Source organism: Chiloscyllium plagiosum, chromosome 22 (genome assembly GCF_004010195.1).
Source record: "Chiloscyllium plagiosum isolate BGI_BamShark_2017 chromosome 22, ASM401019v2, whole genome shotgun sequence".
NCBI classification, from domain to species: Eukaryota; Metazoa; Chordata; class Chondrichthyes; order Orectolobiformes; family Hemiscylliidae; genus Chiloscyllium; species Chiloscyllium plagiosum.
The window spans coordinates 6,810,801-6,829,264 of NC_057731.1; the positions used below are offsets into that span (position 1 = coordinate 6,810,801).

Sequence of the window (18,464 nt, forward strand, 5' to 3'; positions counted from 1 at the left end):
GAGGTGATGAGGTTATGGATGGTCTGGGAGATGATGGTTTGGTGGTGGGGGGTGGGGTCATGGTCAAGGGGGCAGTAGGAGGAGGTATCTGCGAGCTGGCGTTTGGCCTCAGCGGTGTAAAGGTCGGTGCACCAAACTACTACCGCGCCTCCCTTGTCTGCTGGTTTGATAGTGAGGTTGGGGGTTGCAACGGAGGGAGTGGAGGGCTGCGAGTTCCGAGGGTGAGAGTTCAGTACTGGAATCAGGAAGAATTAACAGTTCCTGATTTTGATTAATGTCCAGAGTTTCATAATGATTGCAATAACCTGCGGATACTTTGGTTCACATTTGGCAGGGTATCAGTGAACTGCTAGTAACAGTGGGCCCCCACATGTAGAGAGGATGAAAGGGAAAGGGCAAGAGGTGACACACTGAAATTAGCTATTTGAAACAAGTGATACTTCGTTACTCCTAATACTTGCAACCTGTTTCATAAGAGGATTCCAGATGGTGTTGAGGGAAAATTTTCCTCTTTAAACAAAAGAACGTCTGACTACTAAATAATGTTCATGAGAGTTGCAATCATAGATTGCTGTTTGTGTTTGGGGTGGGGGATGAAAATTTGAATCGCACTCTGTCATACCTTGTACAACATTCTTCAACTGAGTTTTGCTGGGTTAAGCTGTGTGTTTTTAACTTGTCTTAAAGCATGCTGACACCAGAGGGAGCCAGAAATGAACTAATTCTGCTCAAAAAGCAGAGTGCACAGGACCGTGTAAAAATGACTTTATGCTGTTTGTGAAGAAAGTAATACTTCAGTAAATAATAAAACTTGCACTGTACTTTGATCCAAGCAGTTAATGGAAAATAACCAGAGCTGTGTGTGAATACTTTCTAGGACTATCTTATGCAAGCCACAGTGTTGGTTTCACTCCTCCTACTACTTTGACTCGTGCTGGAATGTCCTATTACACATCACCTGGTCTTCATGTACAGCATATGGGAACTTCACATGGTATTGCGGTGAGTAAAGACGTTGGTGAATTCCGTCTGTTCGTATATCATTATAGTTTTGTGCATGGTGGAAGGATGACAAACTAATTAACTGAAACAGTTCATGCAAAAATGGAGAGTTTTTTTTATCCTTGCATGAAATGTGGGAATCACTGGCACTCTTATTGCTCATCCCTAATTACCCTTGAAGCTAGTAGTGATCTGCAGTATTGAAATGCTGCAATCCAAGTTGGAGTAGGTGCAGCACAGTGCTGTTACAAAAGGAGTTCCAGAAGTTTGACCCAACAGCAGAGTAGTTTCCGTGATTATAGTTTGTCTGGTGAGTGACTTGGAGGAGAAGTTGCTATTTCAGCCTTTACTTTCAAGGTGATAGAGATTGTAGGTTTGGAAGACGCTGTCGAAGGAGGCTTGATGATTTGCTGTTGAGCATGTTTTAGGTGGTGCAAACTGCTGCCATTGTATCAGTGGTGAAGACTGAATGTTTGAGATGGTGCTGATTAAGCATACTGCTATGACCTTGATGGTAGACAAGCGGGAGGCTGGAAGAACACAGCAAACCAGGCAGCATCAGGAGATGGAGTCAAGCTTCTTGAGTGTTTTTGGAAGTGCACTCATCCAGGCAAGTGTGGGGTATTTCATCACGCTCTGACTTGTGCCTTATAGGTAGTGGGCAGGCTTTGGGGGCATTAGTGGTGAGTTACTCATCTCAGAATTTCCAGTTTGATCTGTATTTATACAGCTGGTCCAGTTCTGGTTCTGGTCACTGATAACATACAGGGTGATTTGACAGTGCTAATGCCATTGAATATCATGGGGTGAGAGTTAGATTCTCTATAGTACAAGAGAGCTTCTGCCATTTGTGTGGTTCAGTTGCTGCAAATGAGTTCAAGTTAGAATGTTGTTCTCGTCATACTGTTTATGGACATTACTTCTGTATCTGAGGAGTTGTGAAGCTGCTGATCATTGTGGAATCAAGAGCAAACGTTGCAATTTCTGATTTTGTGGTGGAGAGGATAATTGACAAAGGAACAGAAGATGCTTTGTCCAAGGACACCAGCCTAAGGAAATCCTCCAGTGATATACTTGAACCAGGAAGATTGACCTTCAGTAAACCAAAACCACCGTAGCTAACAGTATTAAGTGAAATGTTTGCTTAAGGGCAAGATTATTTATATTATTTTAAATTGAACTCTGCTTGAAAGACGGTACTTCTGACAATGCAGAATGAAATAGCAAGAAGGAATTATAAACTCCGCTTGGAAAACAGATTTGCTTGATTAGTTGGATGTGGGTGTTTAATATTATTGTTTAATCAAGGCAGTGGGGAGGATAGGAATGAACAAGGGTCTGGAAGGTTTACATGGAGGAATATAACAAAGTATTAGAGAAATTCATGGAGCATAATAACGTATATAAACACCAGGCAGGTTTCTGGGATGACTGAGGTGCACAAGAGATATCATTTAAACCAAAATTCTGACAGGGCTGGATAAACTGGATGTAGGCTGCTGGTCCCATGGCAGGGGATGGTTTAATAGCCACATTTACTCCTAACTAAGAGTTAGAAAAAAGTAATTTGTTTTGCAATGTTTGAAACCTCAGTCATTCAGATAAGATATTGAAATCAGAGTTGAGGTATGGTTTTGATTTTGGAGGAGTTGGGCAATTGGATCTCTGTAAGGGTATGTCTTGATCTATTTAAATAAGGTAATGTTTGCTCGGCATTGACAACTGTAGGTAACTATCCGTGTGCTCAGAGTCTGAATACTTACAGATGCAACTCGTTCAGGAAATACAGTCTTGAGATGTTTTCTCAATCACACTTTTTTTTTTAAAAGCTTTAACCCTGAAGCAATTTAAAGGGTTTTATTTTTAGAATGAAGCGTGATTAGCTGAGCAGCTTGTTCTGAACAATCTGATCTTGAGCTCAGCATTTCTTAGATTGTTTCCCTCCAAACAAAAGAAGCACCTCTTCAAGCTAGTCACTGTTTAACACAGTGCTACATGAGTCTACTGCAAAGCCAGCAGTTAACACTAGTGTGCTGGTCATGATTTAGACGAAGCCTTGTTTAATAAAGAAATCCATTTTCCAGTGAGTTTTTAATAATCTCTTAAACCACTTTATTACCACAAATCCTGAAATGCATCCACTTTCCACAGTCCTTCAAACTTTAAATCCTCCAAGCAGTACTTAAATTTAATGCAACTTCGTAACGTTTCATCATTATTTGGTTTTCAATAGAGTTGATATAACAGTATTGATAAATGGTTCCATTTCATATGTGGGATATAAAGGTATACTGGGAATTGTACTCGGACAGAATCCACATGGATAGCAATAAGAAATTGCAAGAGAATTGTTAGGGTTTTCAGTGAGCATTATGAACCACCAAATGGATGATGACTGAGAGGTGCATTTTCCATATGTCCAATTATCAATATGACCAATTATATATCACCTGTTCCCTTTTCCTCAAAAAAGTACCCTTTTACTACTTGTCAGTTAAGAAACTATTTAACTCCACCTTTAAAAATATTCAATGACATTGCCTTTCACTGCTCTTTTGGGAGGGGCATTCCACACAGGCCTGAAACGGTTCAAAAAAGATTTACAAGGATATTCCCATGGTTGGAAGGTTTGAGCTATAGGTGAGGCTGAATAAGCTGGGACTGTTTTCCCTGAAGCGTGGGAGACTGAGGGGTGACCTTCTCAAGGTTTATAAAATCATGACTGGCGTGGATAGGATAAATAGACAAGGACTTTTCCCTGGGGTGGGCGAGACCATAACTAGAGGGCATAGGGTTAGGGTGAGAAGGGAAAGATGTAAAAGGGACCTAAGGGGCAATTACTTTACACAGAGGGTGGTACGTGTATGGAATGAGCTGCCAGAGGAAGTGGTGGAGGCTGGTACAATTACAACATTTTAAAAGGCATCTGGATGGGTATATGAATAGGAAGGGTTTGGAGGGATGTGGGCCAAGTGTTGGTAAATGAGACTAGATTGGGTTAGGATATCCCGTCTTGGCACAGACAAGTTGGACCGAAGGATCTGTTTCTGTGCTGTACATCTCCATGACCCTAATTCAATTTCAAATAATAAAATTTCTCATCAGTCTTAAGTGGGAGACCTCTTGATATTTAAACTGTCTCCTTGGTTATTGTGTCTCCCATACGGGTAAACATCCTTTCATCAATGCTGTCAAGTTGCCTCAGTCTTTTATATTTCAATAAGACCACATCTCATTTGTCTGAAATCCAGTGGATGCTGGGTTAACCTGTTAGACAATTCAGCATAACCCCAGGAATCAACTCTGTGAAACTCTCTGCCCTGCTTCTCATGCAGTTGTATCCCTCAAGTATGGAAACCATAGTTGTACACAGGAAAAGTTTGTATAATGCTTCCAGAATTGCTTCGTAGTGTACTTGTTATCCAAAAAGGATGGATGGAGTTTGAGAAATGCAATGAAAGTTGAATAAATGATGTGACAGAGGTGAACAATTAGGGAAATGAAACCCCCCACATCCCATACAGTTTGTTCATTATGGCAGTAGTAATGCATAATAAAATCATAGTATAAGAGGACCGACTTCAATGGCCATAAGAAATTTTATAAATTTCTATTAATGTTAAATGGATTGAGTACAAAATATAACAGTCCACAAGGTGAATAGGTGTTATGCAAAGGATATGCAGGGTATGATATTAGAGTTAAATGGATGCAGGGTATGATATTAGATCTAATGGACTGAAAACCTATCATGACTGCAAGGAGCGCAATATGGCATTAAGATTTTTTGAGCTTAGAGGATATAAGATAAAAGGCTAGCAAATACAAAAGGAAGTACTTCCAATAACATACAGAGAAAATGACCACTGGAATGGAATCCAATTGTGGAAGATGAAGCTAAAATGTTAAATATTTTGCATCAGTTTCTCTAAATGATAATTGAGGTGAAAATGTAGGTGGGTATGGAAATTTGAGTTGACCAAGAGAAGAATTCATTCTTTTGAAACAGAAGTCAGTGTTACAGTTATCCTTTTGGGGAGGAGATGGCAGCAACTTTGACCACAATGTTTGTTTCAGTCCTCAAGCATGCAGATTGTGGCGTGGAACTTGAACAGAGTTGATGACATACCTATGAAAAAGCGAGAGGATAAACTGTTGTTTATTAGGTGCACAAACATTTTCACATCCAAATTCTGAGGACGCTTTGACATGCTTGCATTTAAAGTAAGCGAGGACAGCTATATTGAAATGCATGTATTGTTTAAAAAAATTCAAATGTTTTTGAAGAGGTATGCCAGGTACGTCATGAGGCTGAAATGGATATTCAAAAGGCGGTTGATAATGTTTCATAATATTGCATAGAAAAATCCAGGAAAAAGAGCATGGATTGAAAGTTACTTGAAGAACCACCTCTTAAAGCTAATCACTGTTTAAAACTGTGATACATGAGTCCATTGCAAAGCAAGCAGTTACCACTAGTGTGCTGAGAAGAAGCTTTCTTTAATAAAGAAATCCATTTTCCAGTCAGCTTTTAATAATCTCTTAAACCACTTTATTACCACAATTCCGGGAATGCATCCATTTCCATAGTCCTTCCAAATTTAAATCAGGCAGATTGAAGGTAGATTGAAATTGTAGATTCATCATGATAGTGGTAGTGATGTAAGCTTGATTCTACTTCAGATGGACGGTGTCGTCTATTCTGATTCATAGGGTTTTGATGTGACCTTTCTTCATGTAACTGAGCAGGCTGATTTTTGATCCTTAGATCTTTGGTTAGACAGGGCAGGATGTCTCATGAGGGACCCAAAGTGCAGAACCAAAAACCAAAATTGCTGAAAAAGCTCAGCAGGTCTGTCAGCATCTGTGGAGAGAAATTGGAGTTAACAGTTTGGGTGCACTGACCCTTCTTCAGACCCAGAGTGCGGATTTGCTTCCCTCTTGCCAAACCTGTCTTATTGTGGAGAAATTTGGACTCTGTGATGTACCTTGTTGTACAAGTTGTCACCATTTTGAGCAATTGATAGCAAACTTCTCCCAATCGCTTCAGTGTGGCTGCACTTCGAGAGAGTTTGTATGTCTCTGCTGTTTTCATTTGCCCTTCCCTGGAATAATGGCCACTTGAGTGTTGAGAAATCTGGACCTGGCAAGACAGACACTTCGCTTCCATCTGGGCCCTGTGTCCTGTTAATAATAATTGGTTTTGTGAGAGTTTGCTTGAATGTTTGTGGAGCTGGCTTCTACTCAACCAGTAATCCCACAATGGCAGCTGATGTGCTCCAAGCTGTCTCCAGTATCCTGTAGTAGAATCAATGGGTGAACCACCATCAGTGAGAGTGTTGCTTCAAACAATTGGACAGATGAGAAACAACAAAGTCCATGGTTCTGATGGTATTTCAGCTGAGATTTTCAAAGCTCGTCAGGGTTTGCTCAGCTGAAGACACCATGCACTCATCCTGTGGGAGTGATCAGAATTCAAAGTTTGTGAGAAGATTTGTAGCTCGGGTGCTCGTTGCTGTGGTTCTGTTCGCCGAGCTGGAAGTTTTTTTGCAAATGTTTCGTCCCCTGTCTAGGTGACATCCTCAGTGCTTTGGAGCCTCCTAAGAAGCGCTTCTGTAGTGTTTCCTCCGGCATTTATAATGGCCTGTCCCTGCCGCTTCCGGTTGTCAGTTTCAGCTGTCCGCTGTAGTGGCCGGTATATTGGGTCCAGGTCTATGTGTTTGTTGATGGAGTTTGTGGATGAGTGCCATGCTTCTAGGAATTCCCTGGCTGTTCTTTGTTTTGCTTGCCCTATAATGGTAGTGTTGTCCCATGGTGATTAGAATGGTGCACACTTGCCCAAAAAAGAGGGAAAATTCTGTGGCTGAGGAAATCTGCCCAGAGATGCAGCAAATGTTGTGGACCTTTTCCAAGAAACATCTATGACATTATTTTTGTTGCCATACAAATCTGAGGAAAATGCCAACCTTGAAACTAGGATCTCTCCGTTGCCTTCGTCAACCTGACCAAAATACTCAACGGAGTAAATTGAGAGTTTCTTTGGATTGTGTTCCACAGAGGCCTCTTCACAATCCTGCAACTGTTGCATGACATGACAGCTGAGATTATTTCCACTGAAACACAAAAGCTAAGAGACCTCATAGTGATTTTTAATGTGAATCATGGGTTTTGATGGATTAAGAATGAACAATATTCTCTGGTAGAGAGTTACTCCAGTGAAGAGAACGGTTTAACATTGTGATAAATGTCTTTGCAATGTGTGTATTGTTTTGGGTGAAGATAAGAATAGACCTACTCGTTATGCATGTTTCTTCACTCTTCTCCACCCCCAAAAAATGGTCTGTCTGCTTGTAAGTATTATAAAAACTGGAATTTTATCTTCAACCCATGTCAAAGAATCTCTTCCTGTACCATTGATCTGTCCTTTTCCTTGGCGATTGTCAGAGATTGAACCAGGCTATTTGCAACCTCGGTTTGGATATTTGACCCTCTGATGAGGTGATTCCCACCCATCTACATTATTACAGTGGTCACTTATTTGCCTTTTCTCTATTTCTATCTCTGCCACTCTCTCAATCCTAAGTGTGTCTGTTGTTGGAAGCTTCAGTCTGGGTTTGTAGCCTCCAGATTTGATCATGCTAACATACTTTTGGTTGACTACTCATTCTCTTCCCCCACCATATGTACATGTTTTCAAGATAATTTAAAGCTCTGCCAGCCCTGTGCTAACTTCCAATGTTCCTTATTTGCTGATCTAGTTTCTGTCCAGCAAAGCTTTGATTTCAAAATATTCCCCTTGCTTTTAAACTTTTTAATGGCCTTCCCCTTCCCATCAGTAATTTCCTTTCTTAGCCCTCTGTCTGCTTCACTAACACTTTGCTTTCTTAGATGTTAACATTTTCAGATGTTATTGTTCATGTTTTATCATTTGTAATGCATCCCTGTAGCTGAACCGCCTTCAGTTTTAGTGAGCTGTTCTTTTGTAAGTAATTCTGGGCAGCAGAGTAGGTCCTGTTTGAAGTGACTTTGGAAAAGTTTTGATCTGTATGGTTCTAACCCCATGTCCTGAAGCTTACTTGCATCTGTTTGTTTTGCAGAGGCCTTCCCCAAGAAGAAGCAACAGCCCTGACAAATTCAAACGCCCGACACCTCCGCCCTCCCCAAACACACAGACAGTGGTTCAGCTGCCACCGCCACCACCTCCGCCAGTCCAGCCAGCGCTTCAGTGTGCAGCATCCCAACCAGCCCATCCCCAGCCTTCAGCATATCCTCCTGCTCCTCCTCCGCCATAACGTGCATGTGCTGTGAAGCAACAGCACCCAGAGTGGACTGATGACATAAAAGCAGTTTACTAAAGCCAAAGGCTTAACTGGCATCTTTTGGATTTGACTTATTTGCACTGAGATTATATAGGCTTCACCGCTAACTGTGTTGTAAATGTTTGTCTGGAGGGCAGCCAGTGTTGTTTGTCCACAACACTAATTTACTGCATTTTTGTCAGTGTTGACTGGAACCTCATGCACAACCTTCATCTTGTTGCTTCAGATATCTGCCACATCCATTTGGTGATAACAGTACACAATTGAATGTCCTGATGGTTCCAAAGCTTCATTCCACAGATTCGTAAAACAAAACACACGCACACACTTACACAAGAAGACCTTTTGATGATTTTCATTACAAATTTTGCAGCAATTGCAAGCATGATGTGTCTTGTTTTCTAGGCTGTGTTTATGCTTCAGTGTTAATGCTTTTGTGTCTTGTTGGGTTTTGCCAAGCATTTACAGAATTAGCACTACATTTTGGAGCAAAGTGGCAACGGAGTTATAGGGGAAATATTGAGATTTGTCAAGCACCATCACTAAATCTAATGTCTACAGGTGGTCTGATTTGTATCCAAATAAACACCATATAAGCTTAATACAGATTCAGTATTGAATTTCTGCCATGTGCTGTGACTGCTTTTATTTCCCAGCAAAACCAGTTTTGGCAAATCAGTACCATTTTGGCAAGGATCATGTTCCAAGTTTACTTAACAAATTTATTGTGGATCTGGCTTGTGGCAACAGGAAATATCAATAACATTTCATATTTCAATCCAGCAATCAACATTTTTTGATGTAAACTGTAAACTTGGGTTTTAATGTCTGTGGGCTTTGTAGATGGTAAATCATTTAGACAAGCGACCTGGCGTGTTGTGCTGATTTTTGAGCAAATGTTGCCTGCTGTAAAATATCTGCTTTTGACGACTAGAAATCATCAGCTGAAATATTGGTGAATCCTGCGAATTCAAGTACCATGTTGAAAGAACAAATAGTTTTTATTTGCTGCCAAATCAGTTTTTATTAGGATTTGAAGATGTGACTGAAAAAAAAAGTAACTGTTTTGAACAGATGCCTTGTGGTGTAATCTGCTAACTGAGGTGGAATCCTTTCCAGTTACCAAGGTATAATGCAATTGTAGCCAAATAATTTGGTATTGCTTGGTAGTTAAGGGGCAGGCTGCGGAGAGGGCAAGTTCTTGGCTGTAATGAAAGCTTCAATGATACGTAAACTGGTACACTGTACAAAAGGGAGCAACCGCAAGTATAATTTTCCATTCATCCAACAAAAATAAATTGTTTGGTTTCACTTTGCAGCAGCATCAAAAATGTAAGTGTCCTTCTTTGAAACAAAAAGAGAAGCGCCATGCTGGGGAGAGGGCTGTGAAGAGAACAGGTAGCTGCCATCTGTGTTTTGTGCCATTGTTTACAACAAACCTAGATATGTTTATGCTGGGTAGTTAACACTTTGCTGAGGTACTTGGAGCACAAAGCCAATTTTGGCCTCTGTTGAGGTAACTTCTCAAAGCCAAGACAGCCAGCTGTGATTCTGCAGATGAGTTTGGGTGGCAGGGCCTAATTTCTTGCCCTGATTGCTGTCAACTGACTCCTGACTTGAAACTCAGCCTGTGTATGTTAGATAAGGGCAAGATCAAGTTCAGTTTCAATGTCCCAGTATTGCCAAGAATGCTGTCAATTCACTGTTGATATTCACCATATAAATACTGAGTTTTAAGACATTGTCCGATCAGGACTGGAATGCTTACCAAGTCCAATAAGTCCCCAACCTTTGTGGATACTAATGCCGAGAGGTAGCTTGTGGTTCCCCAGACCCATAAGGCTGGTGTACAGAGGGAGGCTGATTTAATTTAGTGATAGGTACAGCACATCCTGATAAGATCAACTGGTGAATTTCGAGTGTACAATAGTTTGGTTAGTGTATATACTATACATAACTTGGGTACTGAGACCTATCTCAGCTGTGGTCAAGGCCTACTGTGACCAAAATAAAGTTGACCTTTTTATTATGAGGTTTCAGCCATGGTCTTCTGGATAATAACGTGAAATCAAACCATTCCTTGCTGAGGAAACTACAAATCTGAGTGTGGTTAAAAGTTTACCCAAAGTGGTTGCAGGAGTACAAAATCTACTGCCAGGATTTTGAAAGATGCATTGCTCCAACCATCATGGGGAAGTTCAGACCAAGTGCGTCCTTGTGGCCCTTCCCCAAACACACGATCAATCCACTGTACCCATGTTTAGCTGGTCTACTATCTCCAAACGACCCAAATTCCAAGGTTTTGTAGCACTAGACCAGATTTCTAGCAGACGAAATTTGATAATCAGTAGTTGGTGGCTTCCTCACAATTATGCAATTTAGGGAATAACTATCCCCTTTTCTTGTGAGGAAGCAGAGGTAAACTGCCTGTTTCAATTTAGATTTGTAACATCTATCTGTGTCCAGCCCTTTGGTATTGATGTTATCCCTTGTAACATTTCACCACCTGTGTAGGCTCAGTTATCCTCTATTATCTATTATCCAATTTTACCTGCAAGCCACATTAGCAAAAGGGCTGATCAGCATACTCCCCTGGTTATGATGTAACCACTGGTGGTCAGTATGATTTGTCAATTGGTCTGAAAGTTACTGAAAAATATCTAAATGATTTAAATCTCAAGGAACAAATAGGAGCTGGTCACCAATGGTCATCTTTCTCTTCTCTTCATACCCCCCAGTGTCTCTCTTAATTTGATCAAAAACTTCTCTCCTAAAACAACTGAATTTCACCATATGTAATTTTTGTTATAGAGGTGATTCTGATGTATGAGCTGTGTCTGTTTTGACATTAGGGAGGATTCTGAGTTCAGTTTAGATACAAGGTTATCAACCTTTTTTCTGCTTTTGATGTTAAATGTGGTTCCCACTGTTGTTTTTCAGAAAATATGGAGGAAAGATTCAAAGCCTTTGAGTTTGGCTGATGGAAGGGCTGTCCACAATTAACTGCTAAACATACAGGCACAATTGATTAACAGGAGTTATTTTCGGTCTAGGAATTGCAACTTTTAAACTGGTTGCAGTCCGGTTTGATAAGACAGCAATGTTGAACAATCTGCATATTGTTAATTGGGCTAGTCTTTGTGAAATGTCTGTGAAGTTGAGGCCAGACTACGAGAGAGAACAGTGAGATTTTTTACTGTGAGCTTCCCAATCCATAGTTTTGGGTTTACTGATCCAAGCCCAATGGAGAGACTTAAGATAATTTTAATGAGCTGGTTTAAATTATGCCTTTGATCTCCATGTTTAAGAATTGAGGTGGCACAAGTACCCATTGTGGTAGGTGCATAATTTTCTTTTAAACCGTAAGAGTTTGCTGATAAAGCTTTGTGCTGGAGTATGTGGAACAAAATTTATCTGAACTTTCGAGTAATGGTACTTTAACCACCAGTATTAAAATAGCTCTATTATAGGTTTCAATCTTTTCTTTAATCTGATCTTATCAGTTAAATAAAAATTCATTCATGGGATAAGGGCCATACTGGTAAGGCCAGCATTTATTCCCATCCTAAATTGCCCAGAGGGCAGTTAAGAGTCAACCACATTGCTGTGTGTCTGGAGTCACATGTAGGCCAGGCCAGATAAAGATGACAACTTCCTTCCCCAACAATCGACATGATATGTGTTTGACCAACTTAACTGTACAATTAATCTTTGCAACTGCATCTAGAGAACTGCACAACCACTCCAATGGTACATACTAGTTTCTACGTGGATCTCAAATCTACAAGTGAAATTTTAGTAAATGCTGTCCAATAATATTGGTGTATAAAACAATTATCCAGGACTAAACAGAATGGATGGGAATTCTTGCATTTCAGAATGTACCACTTTCTGCATATTGTGCTTATTCTAAAGCAAAGCAACTTGCATTTATGTAGTGTGCCTTATGTTCACAGGACATCTCAAAGGGCTTTACAATCAATTTCATATTTGTACAATGATAATTGCTATCATGAAGACAAATATGTCTTTCAAAGTCAAGCAAATTAGGGCTTCGATTGTTTTCAAACAACCTTTCCAATAATGACCTAACTGCTGATTTCTGTTTTAATTTCAGCTGGTCCTTGCCTATTGGCAGTCATAGAGTTTGGTACTGTTATACGTTGCCCCAATCATTATTCCTCATTCATTATGTTCTACACCATGTTGTACACTGAAAATCTTTTATAAGTTCGATGAGCAGTATTTTGAATCTGCAGCTGTCATTCCATGCTATTTAAGCTAAGAACTCCAGGTCCAATCAAATGGTTTATTATTGCTGAAACTTCAGCTTTAATAAAAATTCAACTGATTGCAAACTTAGTGACTGGTTGAGCAACATGTTGTGCCGGTTGGTTCAGATAAGTAGACTGGACGGCTGGTTTGTGATGCAGATTGACACCAACAGCATAGGTTAATTTCCCACGCTCGCTGAAGATGGGAGAAGGCCGTTTGACCCCTCAAATTTGCTCTGCTATTCATGAGATCATGGCCATTCATCAAGTTCAAAACCCTAATCCTGTCCCCTCAAAATAATCCCTGGTATTTTTAGCCATGAGCTGTACCTGCCTCCTCATAGATGTCAGGTGAAACCACCACCAATCATGTAGTTGGTGAGCAGCCCTGTGGCCCTCTAGGATCATGGTGACTTTACCTGTGAAGGCAGATAGAGAGCCACAACATTTATACGTGATTAGAAAGTACATTTAAAATATAGTACTGCAGAGTCCTAATTTCTTCCTCATTTTAGTATAAACATACGCATAATTCCACTTTGTTTCAGTGACTTGAAACATTTCAACCACATTAGTTGTGTGAGCTTGCATTGTTTTGTATACCTGAATTTTTAAAGCACTTGGCTCAAATTTAATTCAAATTGCACCATTATCTTCCATATGTAATTCATAAATGTCATTGCAATGAGAATTTAACAAGTTATGTCCCATTGTTTTGCATAAATTTCAGACCCTAGTCCATGCTTTTAACTTGACACTGATTTCTTTAAGACAAGATGTGGCAATGCAAAGTTTAAAAACACTGTTGTGCTAAGTTTTATTTTTCCTTGTATTTTTTTTGTTCCTCTGTTTTAGTAACTATGAATGTTCAGTGTCATTAGATCTCTGTGTACATAATGTACATTAGATAAATGCAAGATTTGGGGGAAATTTCTGGTAGTTCTTTGATTGCTTTGATTCACATTTAATCCAAGTTTAAACAATCTTCAGTATACTACGACCCAAACTTCTGAATTACATGATGAAAACAAGCAAATTCTGACATGTGGAAACAGTTTAGTGTTTACAATAGCAAGCAAGACATTGTATAAGATTTGGTTGTAGTTTATAATATGGTTTATCTTAAATCAACTTGTTTACGATCTGAAGATTATTCGGGTGCTTCACAAATTTACAGAAATCATTTCAAGGGCTATCTTTTATGGTTGACTTCATAAAGCAAACAATGAAATAATTGGTTCCAACATACTTTAGAAAAAAAACTATGATTTTGGGCGAGTTATAGATAAATATTACAGAAGTGCCTTTTTTGTTTTGTTTAGGTGGTGTCAAGTTTTTCTTTGTGTGGGAATAATGCGTTCAACTGCATACGTGCATTTTCATTCACCCTAAAGTGCTTGGCCCAGTTATGCACACACCCTTCTATTAAGTACTGAGCTTGACAGCAGGAAATGTGTCTGAATCCAAATGTTTGTCCCCTGTCAATTGATCTGAAATTTGCTAATTGTGGTGAATTTTCTTTCAGCCTTTGAGCCGTGTAGAACTTCTCGTCTTTATTTCAAATTAACACGCTTTAGGTAGCGTACACCACATTAAGAAAACCCATGTACATTGTGATTGTTTTCTTGTAACTGAAAATGCTAATAAAATGCTTTGTACAAACCCTCTATGTAGAACCTTATGTTCTATTAACGTACGGTGGGATTCTGTCAACTTTTCATAAAGGAATTAATGCACTGATGTTTGTTTCAGTAGTTAATCAAGTAAACTACTGAATGCAGCTATGAAATGAAACCTGTGGAAATTGCTTTGGGACTCTATGTAGTTTGAACCAGGCCAGTCCTAAATACTTAAAAAAAAAAGGCAAGATAATGTGTGAAGTAACGAATTGCTTCAATTTTATAGATTCTTCATAACTCTAGGTGCATCAGTTTAGCTGCTTTTTTAATAAATGTGATTTTTAAGTTCTGGAATAACTGGGACTTCAAATAACTAACAAGAAAACATTTTGTTTTGACTGTAACTGTTCTCCAGATGTAAACATTGTTAGCCTATTTGTAACAATGGTACTTATTTTTAAATTGGAATTGGAGGAGAAAAGAATGGATTCTTCCACCAAGTAATCTACAGCAATATTGGGTTTACTGCACCTGGGAAGAAAGAAGCTCATGAACGACAGTTTTTTTTTGACAATGTCTGTGGTGTGATCCCCATAAACCAAAACAATTAAATTTACTCAAATGACCCCCAGCCAAAAAAACAATTACCAACTAGGTTTCACTTTTGATTCTTATTCAGGTTAAATATCTTATGTAAATTAATCTTGAATCAAGACGCAAATGATGCTTCAAATGACAAGGTACATTTTGCTTTAAATAGTCAACATCAACATGATAAAGATGTATCTTAAGCATCCACATCACTCTGAATAGAAATTAGGTACAATGTCGTTCCTTAATATATTTATTTATACAGAGTAGCCAAGGAGACCAATCCAGCAACAGCTTTTACCATAGAGTTTCTTGTGATTATCCGCAACAGTGCAACTTCTAAAAAATGATCTCCCTTGGATTGCAGAAGTCCTGATGGTGTAGCTTTCCAGAATTCCATTTCAGCTCACCCACCAGTAACACTTCTGTTCAGTCTGGCTGCTTCTGGTAAAGCAGAACTGCATCTTATCTATTCACAGAGCCCTCCAGGTTTTTTTGCACAAACGCTGCCTCAGAGATAATGTCTCCTGCTGAACATAGAAACTGGACTGTTTTTGAGGAAGATATGCTATTCTTTGCAAGAATTTTGTGTTCCTTTTCCTGTGTCTCCGTTGGCAACTTGTGCTGATAGTTTAGCCGGGGGAGTTGTAATGCATTATCTTGCAACATGTCCTGGAGTGTCACCACAGCGTCTGTTTCAATCTCCATGTTGGTACTGCTTCCAGGCCATGATTTGTTAAGTCATATGGATCTATAATACTTTCTTAATAACCATGAAAATTAAATTGATCCCTTTGCAATCAAACTTAGAAGTTGTTTTCAAACATTTGTTGAAAACCATTACAGATTCTGGAGACATGTTAAAGTAATTTGTAACTGCTGAGTTAACAGTGCAAAAAAATTATTTCTCGTGAAAGCCAGATCTTTTCACTATTGAAATAAAAACAGAAGTTACTGGGAAAGCTCAGCAGGTCTGGCAGCATCTGTGGAGAGAAAGCAGAGGTGTGACATTTTGGGACTGGTGACCCTTCGAACCGGACCCGAAACGTTAACACTGATTTCTCCTCTCAGGTACTGCCAGACCTGCTGAGCTTTTCCAGCAACTGCTTTTATTTCTGATTTATAGCATCTGCAGTTCTTTCAGTTTCTGTTCAATATTGGCTCAGATTTGCAGTTTGGAGGGGAAGTTGCAGGTGGTGGTGTTCCTGTGTATCTGCTGCCCTGTCCTAGATGGAAGTGATCATGGGTTTGGATGGTACTGTCTCAGGATTTTTGGATTTCTGCAGTGTATTGATAATACACACTGTTGTTACTGAATGCTGATGGTGGAGGGTTTGATGTTTGGGGATAGGAAGTCAATCTAGTCTCTTTTGTCCCTGATGGTGTTAAGCTGCTTGTGTTACTGGATCTGCACCCATCCCGGTAAAAGGAGAATATGCTGTCATACTCCAGACTTGTGCCTTTCAGACGACGGACAGGTTTTGGGGAGTCAGAAAGTGAGCTAGTTTCTGCAGTATTTCCAGCCTCTGATCTGTTCCGTGTAGCCACTGTTTATATGTGGCGAGTCCAGTTGAGTTTCTGATCAATGGTAACAGTAACCCCATTGAATGTCAAGGGGTGGTGATTAGATTACCTCTTGGAGATGGTCATTGCCTGGCATTTGTGTGGTGCAAATATTACTTCCCACTTGTCAGCCCAAGCTTGGTTATGATCCAGATCTTGTTGCATTTGAACATGGATTGCTTCAGTAACAGAGGAGTTCACCCAAAAGTATGATACAGGCTATGAGAATTAACTTCAAACCTGTGTTCCAGTATCTGAGATAAAATTGTGTTGTTTTTTTTTTCGTTAACTTTGTGGCTGCTTGATCCTCCACTTTTTCTTTACAGACCTCTCAACCACTGATGCCTCAGCATCATGTTCAGGTTGTTGAAAGCTACTCACCTGCTTTACCATAACTTCCCAAGCTCACTTCCTGCTTCAGAATCAAAAGGATGGTGAGGACCACTACATTTTCTTTCACCAGCTGCAAGCGTTCACCTTGTCTCTCATGAAATCTAACCTAAGACCTGCCCACATTTCTTGCAGTAAAACATTAATTTACATTTTCAGTTGCTGCTACTCGATCTGATGAGGTGGTCTATTCTCTAAAGGAAAGTTGCAACTCGGTGCTTTTGTCAACAAATACCCAAGTAACTTTAAAGAAAAACTTTAAATTACAGCTCAGTTACAATATATATGATCTGAGATGTTTTCAAGGCAGAATTGTAAACAACTTATTTGACCAGAGATCCTGCTCTTTATTTCTGTAACCCATATGAATAATTTATATTACTAGTATTATTAATCACTAGTAGCTGCATTAGTCAGGGATAAATCTAGGGTAGGCGAATGGGCCTGGATGGGTTACTGTTTGGAGGAGCGGTGTGGGCTTGTTGGGCCAAAGGGCCTGTTTCCATACTGTAGAGAATCTAATCTAATCTAATACAGTCTTAACCCTTTTTCGAGAACTTTTGTCCTGATCCAGGAACTTCCTTGTTTCGAACTAACTTTCAAGTTTCCTTATATCTTGGAGCTGCATAAATAATGTAAAACTTCTGTTGAAGGAAGGGGCAACCACCTGGCTCCATTGATCAGACTCTAAAGAATTCCATTACAATTCCACCCAGTCAACTCCATGCTTGTAAAAAGTGTATTCACAGCTATGTACAGTTAAAGCTTTAATTCCTGAAACACAAACTTGTATTGGTGAAGTGCATGAATTATGTTCTAAAGATTCACAAAACTTTCTTGAATTCCTGCGCTGCTTGAGATGCTGAACTACAGTACTATGTTGATAAAGTGTACACTACAGTCATACAGCATGGAAACAGACCCTTCGGTCCAACCAGTCCATGCCAAACATAATCCTGAATTAAACTAGTCCCATTTGCCTGCTCCTGGCCCACTTCTCTCCAAACCTTTCCTATTCATTTATTTGTCTAAGTGTCTTTTAAATGTTGTAACTGTACCCACATTCACCACTTCCTCAGGAAGTTCATTACATCTGTGAATCACCATCTATGTAAAAAGAGAACTTTTAAAAATCTTTCACCTTTTAAAAAAAAATATGCCCCCAGTTTTGATATCCCCTATCCTATGGAGAAGATACCTGCCATTAACCCTACCCACAATCCTTATGACATCTATATGGTCACCCCCTCAACCTCCTGTGCTCCAGTGAAAAAAGTCCCAGCCTATCCTACCTCTATGACTCAAACTTTCCATACCCAGCAAATCTCTTCTGACCCCCTCTAGCATAGTAACATCCTTAATGAATGGAGCAACTTGCTATATTTACTCATTAGATGCTCACTAATCCTGCTAGAAGCTGTTGGCTTTTCCATTCCATTGTCACAAGTTTGTCCTAAGTAATTTACTGCCAGCAGGTCTTTTAATAGTGTGAACATATGTTCCCACAGCTTTTAATTGTTTTTTTTTAAAGAAAATGTTTTAAAATGGCATGCTATCTTGTATGATCCTCATGAAATACTTTTGGTCTTTCTCAGTAACACAATACAAGCTTCATCTTTTTTTATCTGCTTTCTATAGATGATTTGGCGTTGAATTCTGTAACGCAATAGTTCCTGATCAGACTGTGCACTTCATTAAGAATTTTT

General features: G+C 39.5%; 1 protein-coding gene across 1 annotated transcript in view; it reads left to right on the forward strand.

Moving 5' to 3' along the window:
- ccdc6b (coiled-coil domain containing 6b) overlaps positions 1–14,258 on the forward strand; it is a 72,027-nt gene extending 57,769 nt beyond the window's left edge. The window contains exons 8-9 of the mRNA XM_043712337.1: positions 878–1,002; positions 8,100–14,258. Coding sequence (XP_043568272.1) covers positions 878–1,002; positions 8,100–8,294 — 320 coding nt within the window. The 3' untranslated portion in view covers positions 8,295–14,258. The remainder of the gene's footprint in view (positions 1–877; positions 1,003–8,099) is intronic.
- Positions 14,259–18,464: the final 4,206 nt, after the last annotated feature.